At 39.5% G+C, this 17,772-nt stretch overlaps 2 protein-coding genes across 2 annotated transcripts; both read left to right on the top strand.

Moving 5' to 3' along the window:
- Positions 1-2,356: 2,356 nt before the first annotated feature.
- Positions 2,357-7,326, top strand: LOC113036186 (uncharacterized). The gene is made up of 5 exons (XM_026192338.1): positions 2,357-2,426; positions 4,856-5,114; positions 5,367-5,400; positions 5,545-5,731; positions 6,408-7,326. The coding sequence occupies exons 1-5, from the start codon at positions 2,372-2,374 to the stop codon at positions 6,761-6,763; spliced, it is 891 nt and encodes a 296-aa protein (XP_026048123.1). The 5' UTR covers positions 2,357-2,371; the 3' UTR covers positions 6,764-7,326.
- A 2,450-nt stretch (positions 7,327-9,776) lies between these two features.
- LOC113036180 (cytochrome P450 2F3-like) lies at positions 9,777-17,195 on the top strand. The gene is made up of 9 exons (XM_026192335.1): positions 9,777-10,078; positions 10,270-10,432; positions 10,562-10,711; positions 12,364-12,524; positions 12,702-12,878; positions 14,734-14,875; positions 15,003-15,190; positions 15,297-15,438; positions 16,696-17,195. The coding sequence occupies exons 1-9, from the start codon at positions 9,908-9,910 to the stop codon at positions 16,875-16,877; spliced, it is 1,476 nt and encodes a 491-aa protein (XP_026048120.1). The 5' UTR covers positions 9,777-9,907; the 3' UTR covers positions 16,878-17,195.
- Positions 17,196-17,772: the final 577 nt, after the last annotated feature.

The following is a 17,772-nucleotide window of genomic DNA, read 5'->3' as shown; positions in this document are numbered from 1 at the left end:
ACGAAGCTCAAGTGGATTAACAGAATTAAAAGCGAATGGTCTAGGTTATAAAACACTTTAACCCGCAAAACAAACTGTATGGGCCCCAGCTACTCACAGAGTAGTAGGCTAGTGCTGAGCTCATATCCCTGATAATCTCAAATGCTTATTAACAAAACAACCTGTCTTGAAGAAGAGTGTCTATTGGCTGGAAGACATGAGAAACACCTTCCTGCTACTCTCCCAGCTACACATCCCCCCGGTGGTGCGGATAATGAGCTGAGGGCCTCTTCTTTTTCCTTCTCCTTACTGCAGACTTGACAGCCAAACTGCTCCACTCAACCCTGATGATTCATTAAAATAGACTGTAGTGACTGACTGCCTGAAGTTGAAGGCTCTTATGCCCCCTGCTGGTGATTTTGTTCAAACTGCAACTGAATTCATGGAAGAACAATCAGTCCTGAGAAAGTCTCTGAACAAACCTAAATGAAGATCATTTAAAGGCGGTCAGCTTAGGCTCCTGACCCAAACTGACCTCATCGGTCAAACACATTGGTGTTTTTGTTATGACTTGAGTATAGCTGCCAATGGATCTAACACCGGCATTTGCTGATAAATCTGAGCTATACAAGAGTGTGAGCTCAGATTCAGCCAAATGTACAAAACCTATTGGGAAAACATTTAATTTGAGCAGGGCAGCAATGCCTAACATAGTGCAAAAACCACACAAAAGCTTAACAGGGTGAAAAGGCGATGTCCTCAAATAGTAGAGTCAATCCCCTGATTTAAATCAAATTGAGCTGCACTCCATCAGACTGAAGACAGACGGACTCAACAAAAAGCAGACGGTGAAAGTTTACTTCAGCCATAGAGTGTAAAAGATTTTATACTCAATACTTAATATGATGATTTTTTTCTACACTCCCAAATAATTTGAAAGCACAATTTAATTAACATCCTTCTATCAGTACTGATGTCAGTTTTTATTTTAAAGTTGACTAAACCAGGCCAAAAACACCAGATATTATTACTTCATGTTTGTTCTTTGCTTGGAGAGGTGTGCAACAAGATTAAACCTTGCAATGAGAGCTTTCTGCTGTTTTATTTTCAGCTCACTGGTGAAATTAGCCAGTAATAGAAACGCTGAATTAGCAACAGACAGCAAAGCAAATGATATCTATGTGCTACAGTGTAAGATCCTGTTTTTCTGTCACACATAGAGTTCAAAGGGAGCTGTCTGATGGGAAAATAAAATTTCCAGTGGGATTATCTGATTTTATGTCATCTCCTGGCTTTGACTAACTCCTCAATAGCTCTGCTTGTCATAAACTTTAAACAGAGACAGATATGTCTGTGAACAAAAACCTAGAGACACGCATCAAGGGCTGCAGTAACAATTTCAAACAAATGCTTTGGCATGTTGGTGATCCCATGTGGCATGTTACACATTACTGTAGGCAGATCACTAAACCAGAGGTCAAAGATTTAAGCCTCATGTATTCAAGGTGTTAAAGGTACAATATACAATGTACACTGAAGGTGTGTAAATATTTTTGCCCATTTATTTTCACATTGCTTGCTGAAATCTGCTTCCTGTATTTAGCCCCCACATCTTTCAGACTACCACCACCTTACAACCCATTTATTGAAGACCAGTTTCATCAAAGCATGAGAGCGTCTCTCTAGGATCCCTCCTGTTACGTAACGTCATTCTAACAGCGATTAGCAAACCCAGAATGTCACAGTGAATAGCATTTAATCTCACTTGGATATATGATGATGAAAGACATGTAATATCTTAGAGGTGGTTACTTGGATGGGGCCACATATTCCAGGTTTGAACAGATTAAAATCTTGGTTGGGCCTATCCACAGCAGTGCAACAACAGGCTTCCAGCTGTGCAAGAATAATAATCCCTCTGTTTTAATCTCTCTGAGCAGGAGGTGATCCGAGCCCTTGTTCGGAAGCCATTCAAGGGCGCAGGGATGCGCTAAGATACAGGTTTGACAGGTTTACCAGTTTAATGATAAGCAATTATGCACCTCTCATATTTTCTGTGTGGAACTGGAAATTGAAGCGTGTGTGTGTGTATGTTGCTCAGGGAGGGTGTCCAACATGACATCTGGTAATGGTTGCAGTATAAACCATAAATCATCTTTTTGGTGGGATTTATGCTTTGCTGTGATGATTATTTGGGCCTCTTATGCTCATATGATGTTTATATGTGCATAACCAGGCATGGCTCCAATTCCACTCACAACAGCATGGGTTTAAAGAGGGAAGGCCTAAATAGTGGGGATTATTCTCTCTCCCGCTTCTCCCTCTCCCTCTTTCTCTTACCCTATTTTTCAGCATCAGTGCTCTGCCTTTCATTTCAGTTCCTGTTGCTGTGATGACCACAGACATGAGCACAGCAGGTGTTCATCGAGGCTTCCTCAAAAAATATGGTAGGGCTGCTTCTATCCTTTTATCCACAGTAACCCCTCTGCAGTCGTCATGTAAAGTTTGATGTGAATGCTTTGGTCTGATTTTGTTTACTGTCCTTTTGTGCTCATTCTGCAAATTAGGCCAAAGTTAGTAATTATATAGGGTTTTTGAAGATCTCAGTTGCTTTGCTGTCAAATATGACCAAACTATGTCTTTAATTTAGATTTTCTGATTGTCTTATGCTTATTTTCTCCAAGGTGTAATAAATTCTTAGTGTTTATTCTTTTAAAGCCAGTATAGATTATATGGCTGCTGACTTCACAATCGGTGGAAAACAACACTGTCTCAGAACACCAATCCAACTCTTACATGAGCAATGTCAGCCTAAGAGCCAGCCAGTATGATTTTCAAGCTAAGTCATGAACCGGCTCTTGGCCAGCGTCTCTCTTTACTTATATTACATCTGTTTTTTATTGCCCTTGTTTTCATTTCAGAGTGGTGTCACAGTTGATAACAGTTAAGTAGCTATTTTGGTACTTCAAATGTTTTTCTTCCTCTCTTGACTTATGCAGACTAATAGAGCTAATAAAATTTAGGGATATTAATCTAAAGGTTGAAATCTGCAGTCAAATTAATGCAGTTGTTGTCATATTAGTATTCCCAGGTATAGTAGACGCCATAATAACAAACAATCAATCAAAAATTCCTATACCCCCCTCCCTTGCTCGCTTGCAAATCCACCTGCTTTAATCCGCTGTATGGAGAAATAAAGCAGATCTTGTCTATCAACATGTGCTCACCTTCTACTGTCTGCAGTCTAACACCGTCGTGTGCGTCCTGTCCTGAAAACTCATTGTTCCAAAAATGAGAATATTTCAGTTTCTTTTTAATACAAAAACGCATTACATTTGACTCAAGCTGTTTCTATTGATTTTTGATATTATGGATCTGCCTTGTTTCAAAGACAAGGTATCATTATTTTTGTATTATTATTGGTATTGTTGTTGTTTTCATAAGTTGATCCTGTGACTTTCTCTGACTGTTGTAATTTTTAATCAGTGTGATTTTGAGGCTGCTGTTTGTGCTCATAAAACCCCCCAAACAATTTATTGGACATTGTTATAGTTGTGTTTATGCCACTGCAATAAGTATCCAATTATATCACTGAAACTGACAAAAATAGAACATTTCTATCAAAGAACCTGCTCATTAAACAATTGTGTTATTTGTTTGTGAAACTTTCAGTTAAGTTAGTGAAAGTACAAGCATACAACCAAACAAACAACACCGTTATAGTTCTGGACATACAATGCCAGCAGTAACATTACTACTAATACGGAAGTATCTTGATTCATGTTCAATCATCCAGGTAAGGAATTCTCAAAAAATTGATTCTGTTCATCTGGATGTAACATTTTCAGTGCAACAAATGTTTCGTCACTCATCCAAGTGACTTCTTCAGTGTCAGCTGAATGCCAGTTTCCCTAACCTTATAAACAGTAATGACCGAAACTAACAACACTGACAAACAAAGGGAGTGAGATCAGATCAACTGTCATTGATCAGTGCTATGGTGTACATTTTAAGACATCTTCAGGTTTCAGGAAACCATCGTCAGACATCAGATCAAACGGTCTCAGATGTCAAACCATAAACAAAAAACATCACATTCCATTGAAAAACACATGAGACTTCTGACTAGATTAGATTAGATAGAACTTTATTAATCCCTCGGGTGGGTTCCTCTGGGAAATTCGATTTCCAAAAAAGCACAGCACCGACAGAAGTTACAGAGTTATACACACACACATATATATAAATACAGAGACAATATAAATAAAATATACGAAGGGGATAAATATAATAAATAGGAATAAAAATAAAAGTGAATTGCACATTTCAAGTATTGAGTCTATTGCACTGTTGACTATTTACAAAAGTATTGCACAAAAGGTATTGCACAGTGAGGTGAAGAGGCACTACAGCTTAGTTGTTCCCCCCTCCTTTGTCCTCCTGTTTCCCCTCCCTCTCCCCTCCAGAGAGGAGTTAAACAGTCTGATGGTGTGTGGGACAAAGGAGTTTTTAAGTCTGTTAGTTCTTGTCTTTGGGAGAAGCAACCTGTCACTGAACAGACTCTTCTGGTTGTTAATGGCCGTGTGCAGAGGATGCCTGGCATTGTCCATAATGTCCATCAGTTTCTTTCAGTCAGACTAAACAGCACCAGACTGAAAAGCCTCAGAAAAAACAACTTCAGATGATATGATAAATGGCAGAACATAACATTTTCTCTGTGCTTTTGCTACAGTTATTTTTTTACAGTTGTTTTTTTGGGACTTGTTTGTCTGATTAGTCAGAAGGACCTCCTGTTCAGCTTGTTTTGGCTGTTCTGGCACTTTTTGATTCATCTCCTATTTATGAGCCTACTTGTACTGTTTTCTTTTTTCTGGAGGTGGCTTCATGTTTAAGCAGTGGAAGGAGAAGTACCTTGTGCTGACCATAGAGGGTAACCTGCTGGTGTGCCGGGATGCAGAGTCCCCTCCAGACCAAGTAGTAGCACTACATAGCAGCTGTGAGTCAATTGCAGAGGGACGAGAAATACTTGACCTGCCCAAGTTGCCTCCAGGGGGCAGGAGGGACTGCTGCTTTGCTCTTATCCTGCCACAGAACAAGTTCCTGCTGCTGCTCTCAGACAACCCAGACGACTGCACGTAGGTCTCACGCTCTCTCTTTGTCTCCTTCCCTCTGGAGCTCAGATGTCCTTTACCCATTCACTATCAGTTGTTTTGCACATGGTGGCATATTTACACACACATACATTCTGAAATTTAGGTTTCCTTTGCTCTACTTGTTACCAAATAAATTTACTGCACGTGATTATCAGGCTTTTCTGCTGTTGAAAAAATAAAAAATAAAACTTTGGATCTGTTTCAAACATCATGACATGTCATTATCTTTCACAGGCTCTGGCTGAAGGTCATCAGGAAAGTGAGAGAGGTGAGTTAGGTAGCACTGTTTTATTTAATATTAAAACAAATTGTGTTCTCTATGTTTCTCACTGCTAATTTGTTAGATTCCTGTTCCAATTGTAGACTGTTTATTTCTATCATATAATAACGTTTACTTTTTCCAATTTGCTAGGGTGTCATGTCACCCCTGACACTTCAGAGACAACGCAGCCTCACTCCCTGCATCACAGATAGAGACCCCCTGCCCGACTCTGCCAGTGATAAAGACCCCGGGTCACCAAGGGTTGGTGAGGGCACCCCTCCTTTGACTAGGGTCACTGAACGGGGAGGCTCCTTCAGAGAGAGAGGGCAAAACCAAGGTCAGCTCTTAGGCCATTTGTAATTACTTGACAGTAGATTGAAGAAGGGTGCTGATTAATTTCACAAAACAGAAAAAACAAGACAAATGAACAAAAACTCTAATCTGGTTAATTAATGAACTAATGGATATAAAATGATTTGTGAATAAAACAAATGGGAAGCACATTCAGAAATTTGACAATACACATTTCTGAAGCATTTATGCCTAAAACTACACATTATCACATCTGTCACACAGCTGTTGCTTTATTACAGTTACAACTGCATCTTAATTACTGAAGCTCTGACTAATTTAATTTGCTAAATGTGATGCATTTGGACAATTCATGTTTGTTTTTTCCTTTATAATTTAGTGCTCTGTTGTTTTGAGCATGACAGATGGTGTCCTTAAGCACCTGCAAAGCCGTAACAGAGCACACAGAGGCAGAGTTGGGGTTAATCGTGTTTTGATCTAATTTTGAGTAATGAAAAATATAGCTTAATTGTATTTCTACTGTGTCCCATTTAATTTAAGTAGTTTATGAATACTAAGTCTAGTACACACATATACACTATTGCCAGTAGTAGTATAATAGTATTATAGTAGCCAGTTAGTATAATATATGCTGTCTGGCTGGTAAATAAGCCAAACTACACATAAATTTGTGAATTTAACAACATTTACATCTTTTACAGCAAATGTGTCACGGCAGCCTCTGCGTAGTGTTTCTGTGGCACCACCTCACCGTGTGTCCGACTGTCTTCGCCATGGCAACAGCAGTGATGCCCGGGCAGTGAGGGCAGTATGCTTACTGATGGGAGGGGCAGCAGCCTCCTCTGCTTTGGGCTACCTCAATTCCTGCTCCCCTTCCTCTCCCCTTGCCACAAGACCCCCAGAAATTGCCCATGGCACAGGGGGCTTCTCTGAGCTTTCTGCTGGGGGCTCCTTCCATGCCTGCAGCCAGGATGTCGATTCCCCACACTTTAACAGCTTCGACTTCGAAGGAGACTCCGACTTTGATGCATTTGACTGTGGAGGATTTGCTTTTTAGTTGACAGGGCTTTCAAATTCCTTATATTGATGTTTGTAATATAAGTATGTTGTTATTTACTAATCAGCTGTTGGGTAATCTGTAGGACTAATTTAGCAATCAATAAAGGTGTGCTTCCTGGCTTTGTGCCAATGCTCCTCAGGTTAATCATAAATAAGCCCTACTCCTGTAAACACTGTCTGTGTTGTATCACTTTTTCCATGCCATGATGACTTGATATTAACTGGGTCAGCAGTCTGATTCCAGTCACACAGACATTTATAAGAACATATTAGTCTCAGATTTCAGTTCAATTCAATAAAACTTTATTGATCTTGAAGGTTGATCCTGAAGGAAATTGGGTATGTTTTTTTTTTTGTTTTTTTTTCTTCTCAGATTTGGATTTGTGTCATAAATTTGAGAAAAGATGATCTCACTGAACTGAATGTTTTTTTTCTCGTCCACATTTCTCTCAGTGTCTTCTGCCCTGCTTTTGGAAATTACCCTTTCACCTGTGTGCACAGTGTAATTATACATGGAATGCAGTTTAAAGGTTAACACATTAAATCCTTTTGTCAACATGACTTTGTGCTTGTCTCTCTAGAACAAACAAACTGCAGCAGTGCAGACATAGGCCAGGGTCTGGGGAGGAGGGATTTTGAAGCAAATCTGTACAAGAGGGGGATATGCATAACCTGAAAATGCACATGCTTAATGTGTGTATCAAGCAGATTATTATAGTCAAGACATCCATTCATTTTTTTTATCATAAGCATCACTTTTTTAAAATTATATTATGACTGCTTTAAAATACCCAAAGTCTTACTGCTTGGCATTACTTTACTGTTTGACAGCCAGGACAAACAGTAAAGTACAACTTTTTCCTGTTAGAGTTACCCACACTGAAAGGAACAAGTTGTACCATTTCTTGTAGATATAAATCTGACTGAAAAGACAAAAAACAGTTTGAGTAACAGCTAAAATAGCAATGTCATTACATCTCTATCATTGAAGTTCCCTCTGGGTACTCTGGCTTCCCCCCACAGTCCAAAGACATGCAGTTAGTGGGAACAAGTTAATTGATTAATCAAAATTGCCCATAGGTGTGAATCTGTGCGTAAATGTGAGTGCGAATGGTTGTCTGTGCCTCTATGTGTTAGCCCTGCGACAGACTGGCAACCTGTCCAGGGTGTACCCCGCCTCTCGCCCTATGACAGCTGGGATAGGCTCCAGCATCCCCGCAACCCTGGAAAGGATAAACGGAAGCGAATGGATGGATGACAAATCAAAACAACAATCACCTCAAGGTGCTTTACGTTGTAAGGCTAGAGACCCTACAATAATGCAGAGAAAACCCCAACAATCAAAAGATTCTCTATGAGCAAGCAATTGACAGTGGAAGGAAAAACTACCTTTTGACAGGAAAAAAAAAAAACAGGCTAATCAAGGAACAGCCAGGTTGAAGGCTGAGGTTGAAGGAGGCAGGCAGGATGAAAGACACACTGTGGAAGAAAGCCGGGGATTAATAATGACTAATGATTAAATGCGGAGTGGTGTGTAAACACAAAGTGAGTAAAAAAGGTGAGTGAAGAAGAAATGCTCAGTGGATCATGGGAAGCCCCCATTAGAGTATGCGTATTGCAGCATAACTAAGGGATGATTCCAAGAGCATCTTGGATCAACTGAAGGCTTTTTGGGGATTTGTGTTTGATTTGCATTTTTAGCAATCCCACAAGTTTTCTCAGAAAGTTTTCTTGATCTTACTTACACATCACCCTGGCAGCTGCTATTTCCTAGGCAAACTTGCTTTGCTAACTTCTCTTGCTTCACAGGGATCAGGTATTTTGTTCCTATAATCATTCTAGAACCTTACATACAGTTTGCATTGTGTTCTCACACAAAAACAGTTTCAGTAAAACTGGTTTACAAACATTTATGTCAATAAGCAAAAAATGACATTTAGCTAATCTTAACAGTTTTTTAAAAAAAAACAAACCAATCTTCAGAAAAGGAAGTTGGGAATCCTTACATCACATAGCTCACAGTCTCCTATTACAGAGCTTATTATCTGTCCCTTCCCCCCAGCTAGCCCCCATGGGGCAAAGGGCTTTTTGCTGCTCTGCTCCTCGACTCTGCAATTCCCTTTCCCCTCATATAAGAAATATCACCTCCCTCTCTCTTTTTAAATCTAGACTCAAAACTCACCCGTTCACAATGGTCTACTTTACATGAGCTTCTCCATTCTGCTATTTTAAATTTGCTCTACGTTTTATGTTTATAATTTTATAAATTGCTATGCCTGTTGTTGTTTTGCTTGTCTCTATTCTGCTGTGTACAGTGTCCTTGAGTGTTTTGGAGGGTTATTTTTTTTAATTAAAATGTATTATTATTGTTAAGAAAGTCATTGTCTTTACAAACTTTGTCAGAGTGTCTGTGGAAATGGCCTCGCTAGAAGTCTGACTAGCTATCCACACAGCTAAACATGAACCTAGGAACTCCAGACAATAGATGAGATCTTATGAAGTTTACTGGTTCTTTCATTTTGTGAAACTGTAACAATAAAGCATATGTGGAAATGTACATTACTCATCTGTACTGTTTTAACAACAACATGTGCCAATGACCTAACAATGCATTTGAGAAGCTAGCATGACGATTAGCACCGCTAATTAGCATATGAACTGGCGATCTTATTTACATATGAATAGCACATAGAAAACTTGTTAACTGTGGTCCATCACACATAAAAACAACACTTGGAGTGTCTCATTGCTTTTTACCATTAAATACTTACAGACAATGCTTTAACAAACACCCAAAGAAGGACACAAATGTGGAGCAGCCATCTTGAAACAGCATAGCAAGAAAACATGAACTTCCTGTCTAACTCTTCTTCTACTGTCACAAAATATCGACTTAAAGGGGCCACAGGGTGGCGCATTTTACTAACATTTAAAACATGAAATTAACTAAGCAGTAACATAACAGTCTGTTTATTTACCTTGTGTGTGCCCTGTCAGTGTTCATTTTCTGTTTACTTTTGCATCTAGACTGACGTATTTTCTGGGTTAGTTCAGTTGTTTGCCTTCGAGTCTGGCATTTGAAACTATTTCTTGTCAAGTGACAACATAATAACAGTTAAGATAAGAAAGTTTATACAGCATCATGGAATTTTCTACAACTTTGATCTTGGCAGGGCTAATCTTAGCTCTGCTGTGGATATTTAATGTAAAAAACAAAACAAACAGGCGTCTACCTCCAGGACCCACTGCACTTTCTTTCATAGGAAACCTTCTACAGATAGACAAAAAAGCACCCTTTAAAAGTCTTTTTAAGGTAAGTTTACAATAGTATATTTTGTAATATGAGGAGAGTAAAAACTGTCTTCAAACAGACTAAATTTAACAGCATCTTAACACTTCAGAATCAGAATACTTTATTAAGGGTGTGCAATTACTGCAGTGTGTTTTTGCATAAAACTCATAAAAAGCTCAATGCTTATCATTAAAACAAATAATTTTTATTAGTTCAGTGAAACCTATGGGCCAGTGATGACAGTATACCTAGGCTGGCAGCGGACAGTAGTTCTGGTAGGATATGATGCTGTGAAAGAAGCCTTGGTGGATCAAGCAGATGACTTCACAGGCAGAGCACCAACTCCAGTTCTACACAACCCTAACAAGAAATATGGTAAAGCGTGATCACTCAAATATGTTGTCTTTGTCAAGGCACAAGTGATTTGTTTCCTAGTGCTTTAATTCTTTCATGAATCAGCATGGCTTCTCTTCCATTACTTTGATAAGTGGTTTAACCTTTCAGGTATAGGGAGCAGTAACGGGGAACGCTGGCGTCAGCTGCGACGCTTCACAATGACCACTCTAAGAGATTTTGGGATGGGACGCAAGGGGATGGAAGAATGGATCCAAGAAGAGAGTGAACATATGAGGGCTCACATACATAAATTAAAAGGTATAGTTTCAGCTGATGTGAAAAGGGCTACTGTGCAATATGCCAAGCTACGTTTACTATGAACAGCATGGTACCTATATGTATATAACATATTAAAAAATTGAAATGCTGATAAGTGAAAACAAATACTAGCTCAGTGGATCTGCGTTCGACTACTCCGCCTAGGCTGCACTGTCCAGCGCAGATCCACTGAGCGCAGCGCAAGCTAGCAAGACAGAAGCTAAGCTCATTGCAACATGGCAAATTGAACCTCCCCCACCCTCATTCAGATCTGGCCTTTGGAACTATTTTGGTCTTCATGTGAAGTATGACCCTGAAGGTAAGCAAAGTAAAACAGTATGTCAGATGTGCCACGCAATGCTCAATTACATGGGTGGGAACTACTGCGTTAGCGCAGTTTGCTCGTTAACGTGTTGACGCCGTCCAGCCCCACGCACGGGGCGATCCGCGGTAGCTCGTTAACGGAGATTTGCCGTGTTGTGGCGTTAACGTCATTTGAGATTAACACTGACAGCACTAGTGGGAACAAAATGAATATGACTGCACATTTACTCCGACATCATCCTAGTGCAAAGACAAGTGGAAGCAGACAAAAACAACAAGCACGCATGCTACAAACTTTACCTGAGTCATTTAGACAGCCGTTAGCACATGATTCTTCTTATGGGGACCTGATATGTTTAATGTGCTGCTGAGAATATACTCCAGAAGAAGCGTATAGTATAGCTTTTATTTTGAAAAGAACCATTTCTCTGTAATAAACTCTCTTTTCCAACGATGAGTGATTTCTCGATCAGATAGATTTATTATTTTATCCCTTTGTTGTTTCAGCAACATTAAATTTAAAAACTGTACGTTTGAGTTAAAATATATATTTATAATTTTAATAAATGACAAATTAAAAAAGCATGAACAGTTTTTTGTATCGAAAAAATATCCAACCGTGACACCAAAGTACCGAACCGAACCATGAATTTTGCGTATCGTTGCACCCCTAACAAATACATATATATTTTGATATATAAAACACTATATGGAACACTATCATCCCTAGTGACCACACCCATATACCGATTTTCATCTACAACTCTGGTTGTCCCAAATGTACACACTCTTTGCCATGAGAATGCTCTAAAGAAAGAGACAAGGACCAGTGTTAAAGTCACTGACACATCATGCCAGATAACCAAAAAGGAAACACAATAAGCTGTCCATGAACATAACAGGACACTACAATACTAACGGAAAATAATCAGTCTTCACTTTGGAAAAACAGAAGCATATTACAGTAGGCTAATCCCACTAACCCAATATTCTCCACTACTGAATTGACATCCACTACCACCACCACCACCACCACCAAAAAAACAATATGATCTGCTAAAACAGAGAGCTTTTGTGAGCTTCAGGTTGTTAACACATCAGGATGCACAACTGATATCAGAAATCACAGTCAAATGCATGAAAACACCATTTTCTGGAAAACCAACAAACATACGCTTTGAATCTTTTTAAAAGTTGATTGACCAAACTTGTAATAGTTTGAAACGGAGAAGCGCAGACTAAACAGTGGGAAAGTCGGAAGTGTGGGCATGTCATAACTAAAGTGAAGTCCTTAGTTAATTTGACAGATGATTCCTCTTCTCTTGCAGGTGCACCATTTGACCCCACATTCTCATTGAGCCGTACTGTGTCTAACGTGATCTGCTGCCTGGTTCTTGGTCAACGTTTCAGCCATGAAGACAAGCAGTTCTTGCGCTTCCTTACCATACTTTCTCATATAGGAAAGCTTAATAGCAGCCCTGTGGGTCAGGTAACTGAAAGTGGGAGCAGAATTAAAAATTAAATGCTTTTAAATTTGGTTTTCATATTTTGTATAAGAATATATACATCAGTCTGTCCTGCATCTTTTGAAAATCATACTGGAAAAATGATCCAAACACAGTACATGCTTTACAAGAATGTATGGTGCTATGCTTCCTTACAACAGATGTACAACCTCTTTCCGAAACTCATGGACCATCTTCCTGGCCCCCACCACAAAGTTTTTGCAGAGTATGAAGAGGCGAGAAAGTTTATCAAGATGAAGATCCAAGAACACAAAGACACATTGGACCCCAGCTCCCCACGAGACTACATAGACTCCTTCCTTATTCGAATCAACCAGGTTGGAAAACTTAAGCATAATATATAAAAGAATACACAAAACTACAACTACTGTGTTTATTAATGTAGGTAATTAATATAATCTAAAGTGCTAAAAATTATATTGTGAACCCCCAAACAAGGAAAACCTAGGATGAGTGGTGTATCTGGAGAATGAAATGTGAAAAAGTTGAGAGTCTCTCCGTGGTTTGTAATGTAATTACAAGTAAATTAGTAATGCGACGGGCGCAGTGCAATGATTGATGTGGGCAAAACCTTCATCGTTTAAGGCTTTGGCAGGAATGGGTGGATCTAGCTTAACCAGTGAGATGTTCAGTTGTCTGGCTAGCTCACTGCCAATGAGACTCTGTTCGGTGCCTGAATCTACAAGTGCTTGACAGGTTGCTTTAGGTTAAACAAGAGTGTGACTGGTAGCTGTAAACGGGGCTTAGAATATATTTGCATTCCACCCAGACCATGACACTAAGTTAAAATCAAGGAACAAACCATAATCAAACTTATTACTTGAGAAGTTGGTTTCACTAATGTAGTTAGTTCAATGCTCAGATGAATATCGAAGGATCTCTCCCATCTTAAAAAATAAATAATAAAAAATAATGGCAAGATAATCAACTGATGACAAACAGATGAGGTCATTCACCTCAGGTGTGCAGGGACAAACGGCTAGAAGCCAGAACAGATTCTGCCCCTGCAACACCAGACATGGTTAGATGCACACACAATTATACACTCACACAGACAGAAAGAAAAAATAGAGAGAGGAAAATGAGGAGAGACCAACAAGGACAAAGAAGCGCTGGAGTTCTGAAAAATCGCACAGAAAGGGTAAAGGTGGCCCCCACATCTCCTTGGCCATCAGCATCAGCTCCGTGATGTGAACCCGGAGACGTGTCCTCCGGGTTCACATCACGGAGGACACGTCCTTGGGTCTGAACACAGCAGAGCTGGCACAGAAGGTTTAGCAGAGACTTTATTTCCTGAGAATCCTCAGTAAAAATAACATCCCTCAAAGGCTGCTGATGTCCTTCTATCGATGTTCTATCGAGAGCATTCTATGCTACTGTCTCTGTGTGTGGTTTTCCAGCTGGACAACAGCACAGAAGAAACCACTTCAGGGGATTGTAAAGATTCCCCAGGGCATAGGTGTCAAACTCTGGCCCGCCAAGCCATACCAAATTACTATTAGAGCTGGCCTACTGGTATTATACAGCTAATATATACATTGTTTAGTATTAAGCTTTGCTTGTTCCACATTCAGTTTTTCAGCAAAACTTGTTTGAGTCCATAAGAAGAGATTCATTCTTAAATCTGGAGGAAGATATTTTTCAATAAACATTAATGTTAGCCTGCGACCTTGTTCTAGTTTTGCATTTTGGCCCACTGTGTATTTGAGTTTGACACCCCTGCCCCAGGGGATCATTGCCTGTTCTTTACCCTGTCTGGACCAACTGCACCGTTCTCGCTGTCTCAGGAAAGTAGGACGCCCCCCTCATAACCTGTTTGAACCGCTCCCATCAGGCAATAGATATAAAAGCATCAGAACAAAGACTAATAGACTAAATAGCAACATCTACCCTGCAGCTGTTAGGGTACTGAATTACAGGTAATCACCTACAATTAGCCCGACAAATACTGTGCAATGGATGACATCCTGTGACATCCTGTGCAACAGTGCTTATGTGCAATAAGGTTCTATTAATTATTACTGAATATAGTCTTCTGCCTCTTTTTTTATATTTCATTTGTAATTATATTTTAAACTTTGCTTGACAAGGCAGGGACTGCATTTATTTTGTTGTACTTGTTAAAATGACGATAAAGATATTCTGAGAACAATGGCAACTTTCTTCTCTCAGGAAAAGGAGATTTCCACAACTGAGTTCCACTATGACAATTTGGTCTCTACAATAATGACTCTGTTTATGGCTGGAACACAAAGCACCAGCTCCACCCTGAGATATGCTCTTAGCGTGCTGATTAAATACCCCAAAATACAGGGTAAGTTTACAAAACAAGACCTTGAATTTACTTTACGAGCCCTAATACATTATGGTTAGGAATACGTCCCTTGGTGGACGTATAAAACAAATCAGAGTGGTAATCATTTCTGCTTTGCTGTGTCCAGAGAAAATGCAGCAAGAAATTGACACTGTTATTGGAAAAGGCCGTTGTCCCAGGATGGAGGACAGGAAGTCCCTCCATTTTTCACTTGCTGTCATCCATGAAGTGCAGCGTTTTCTTGACCTTATCCCTCTCAGCATCCCTCACTACACACTGAATGACATATCCTTCAGGGGTTATACAATCCCAAAGGTATTTTCAATTCCAAGATCTCATGTGTAGTACAGAATCTATTGTATATCAAGTCAGAGAATAATGTTGAAAGCAGCAACACTAACAAGATATATGTTTTGAATAGGACACTGTAATTATTCCGCTGTTGCACTCTGTGCTAAAAGAGGAAAAGCAATGGGCCACTCCCAGGTCCTTCAACCCCCAGCACTTCTTGGACAATAATGGCAACTTTAAGAAAAGTCCTGCATTCATGCCATTCTCTGCAGGTAAAGAGTCAACACACAGTTATTGATCATCCAGTTCTTTTGCATGTTGACGTAATTTTTTTTTTCCAAATATCTTGATATTTACAGTGAAAAGCAATTCAGGGCTCTAGAATGTGACCAGTTTGGACACACATGCAACCTAATTTCTCAATGGTGTGACTAAAAAAATCCTAGTTCGCACCGGTGTGACCAGCCATTCAAGTAAAAGAAAATGTCCCTACAACTCTGAAAGTCTCCGTGTGGTCAACAACAGACACACACTATGCCCATATCATGGTCTAAACCATTTAGAGACCTCTCTGAATAGCTGTGGTCCACATATTTCTGTAGGCCTGCGTGTGTGTACGTTTGAAAGTGCAGGCGAATAGAGAGGTGTGAGTAGCCTAGGCCCGATAGAAGTAGATATAGCTGTGGGTAATGATAAAAGATGAAAAGAACGATTGATAACTTTTTCCTTAAGGCCTGATCCGTCCGTAGCCAGTGCTATGACACGGAGCCATCAACCTCTCAGGTTGTGTCTAACACTGGTCTGGAGATGGCATAAGATAATGAGCCATATACGTTTGCAGCAAACAGGTCACCAGAGGAGGCCAAGATGATGATTAAGTTTAACATTGCCTATGTAATGTTACAATATGCCTATTGTACGTCCGAAATAATTCTTCACAAGAAAAATGGCTTGAACGTAAACCCTACATACAGTAATGATGTCGCGTATGTGAAGTTTATAGGTGTCATCCCGAACACACAAGAAAAAAATGGGAAAAAGGCCAAATTACAGGAGTTGGCCATCTGAGGGGCATGTGACTGCAGTGGAGGATAATCTATAAGATATCAAGCTGTTTAGATGTTCAGATACTGAGATGTTCAATTTGAAGGCTTATCAGACACTTTGAGGTCTTTTTAATTAAGATTTCCTTTTCTTTAATATATCTTGAGATGTATTAAGTTTCAATTTCAGCTCAGTGAAGCACTTTTTCAGTCACTTATGTTTCTTGTAGAACTGTGCTCCAAATAAAGAACTTTGTGTTGACAAGATTGTCATTTACAAATCAATACTGTCTGTATGGACAGCTGCCCCCCCCCCCGAAAAAAAGTGAATATGTAAAATTGTGGTGGTAAGCAATGTGGTTGAAAAATTTGGGTGCACCTAACTTTTGTGCTGGCGCACCTTAGAAAACAAGTGCAACCGTGACAAAAAGTTAGTCTAGAGCCCTGCAGTTATTTTTAATCAGAGTCCTTTGTGTATCTCTACAGGGAAGAGAAACTGTGTTGGCGAGTCTCTGGCCCGTATGGAACTTTTTATTTTCATAGTATCATTGCTGCAGGATTTCACTTTTTCCTGTCCTGGAGGCCCTGACAGTATAAACCTCATTCCCGAATACAGCAGTTTTCTTAATGTGCCCTGTAGATACCATATTATGGCCACACCTCGTTAAAAACATGATTTGTTCAGACAGAGTTATAGTCTGGTTGAAGCACTCGAACAAGGATGTCTTCATCAGCTTCTTGTGAAACAGTGATTTGATGTTTATTTTACAGTTAGTTTGCTAGTACCTCACTGATGTAGAACACAAGACCATTACATGAAAATCTTTCATCTCATTATAACTGTGTTTATGTTTTTTGTCATTTATTCTTCTTTTTTTTTATGAGTTGATTAATGGACTGTTTTTCTCTACAAGCAATAAATATTACAACTATCTACTAAATGGCTTTACACCTATCAACAAATCATAAAGACTTTTATATAAATACTCAGTCTCATCATCATTGTTGAAACTGTAGAAAACAAAAAAATACAAGGATTAACGTGAATGAATTAAAAATTGCTCTCCTGTCTGAAATGTTGTTTCAACATTAAAATCTTAGTATTTGCTTTAATAACATTCTCTCCAATGATGTATTCAGCTACAAGTGTAGCACAATGTTAACGCAGCTGGTTTTCTGCAGAGATTACTTTGACCTCTTTTGGGTCAATATAGCACATTTTTAACTACGCCACTTTGGGGTAAACACACGTGAACCCTGCAAAGAGAGTCCGAGGTTATCCTCTCTCTTTCCCTTTGACAGCTGGTAAGGACCCAGCACCTTGTAACGCTAAGTGGAAAGGAAAGTGGACGGTTGGAAGCACCAACTATGTCTCTAACTTGCTTGAGGCCAAGTCAATTCCATGCAGACTACCTAAATGATCACAGTGTGTTTCTGATGCGTTCAGGGTCAGTAGTTTGCTAGTACCTCACTGATGTAGAACACAAGACCATTACATGTAAATCTTTCATCTCATCATAACTGTGCTTTCTGTTTTTTGTCATGTATTGTTTTTTGTTTCCT

Source organism: Astatotilapia calliptera, chromosome 14 (assembly GCF_900246225.1).
Source record: "Astatotilapia calliptera chromosome 14, fAstCal1.2, whole genome shotgun sequence".
In the NCBI taxonomy this organism is placed as follows: domain Eukaryota; kingdom Metazoa; phylum Chordata; class Actinopteri; order Cichliformes; family Cichlidae; genus Astatotilapia; species Astatotilapia calliptera.
Note: the sequence above shows the minus strand (reverse complement) of the source record. Positions and strands in the feature narration are given on the sequence as shown.

Excerpts from the sequence above, each read along its gene's own strand:
- LOC113036180 (XM_026192335.1), top strand. The coding sequence starts at position 9,908 with ATGGAATTTTCTACAACTTTGATCTTGGCAGGGCTAATCTTAGCTCTG. Across the intron at positions 14,876-15,002 it reads TAAATACCCCAAAATACAGG|AGAAAATGCAGCAAGAAATT; the intron begins GTAAGTTTACAA and ends TGCTGTGTCCAG. Across the intron at positions 15,191-15,296 it reads GGGGTTATACAATCCCAAAG|GACACTGTAATTATTCCGCT; the intron begins GTATTTTCAATT and ends TGTTTTGAATAG.
- LOC113036186 (XM_026192338.1), top strand. The coding sequence starts at position 2,372 with ATGACCACAGACATGAGCACAGCAGGTGTTCATCGAGGCTTCCTCAAA. Across the intron at positions 5,401-5,544 it reads TCATCAGGAAAGTGAGAGAG|GGTGTCATGTCACCCCTGAC; the intron begins GTGAGTTAGGTA and ends CCAATTTGCTAG. Across the intron at positions 5,732-6,407 it reads AGAGAGAGGGCAAAACCAAG|CAAATGTGTCACGGCAGCCT; the intron begins GTCAGCTCTTAG and ends CATCTTTTACAG.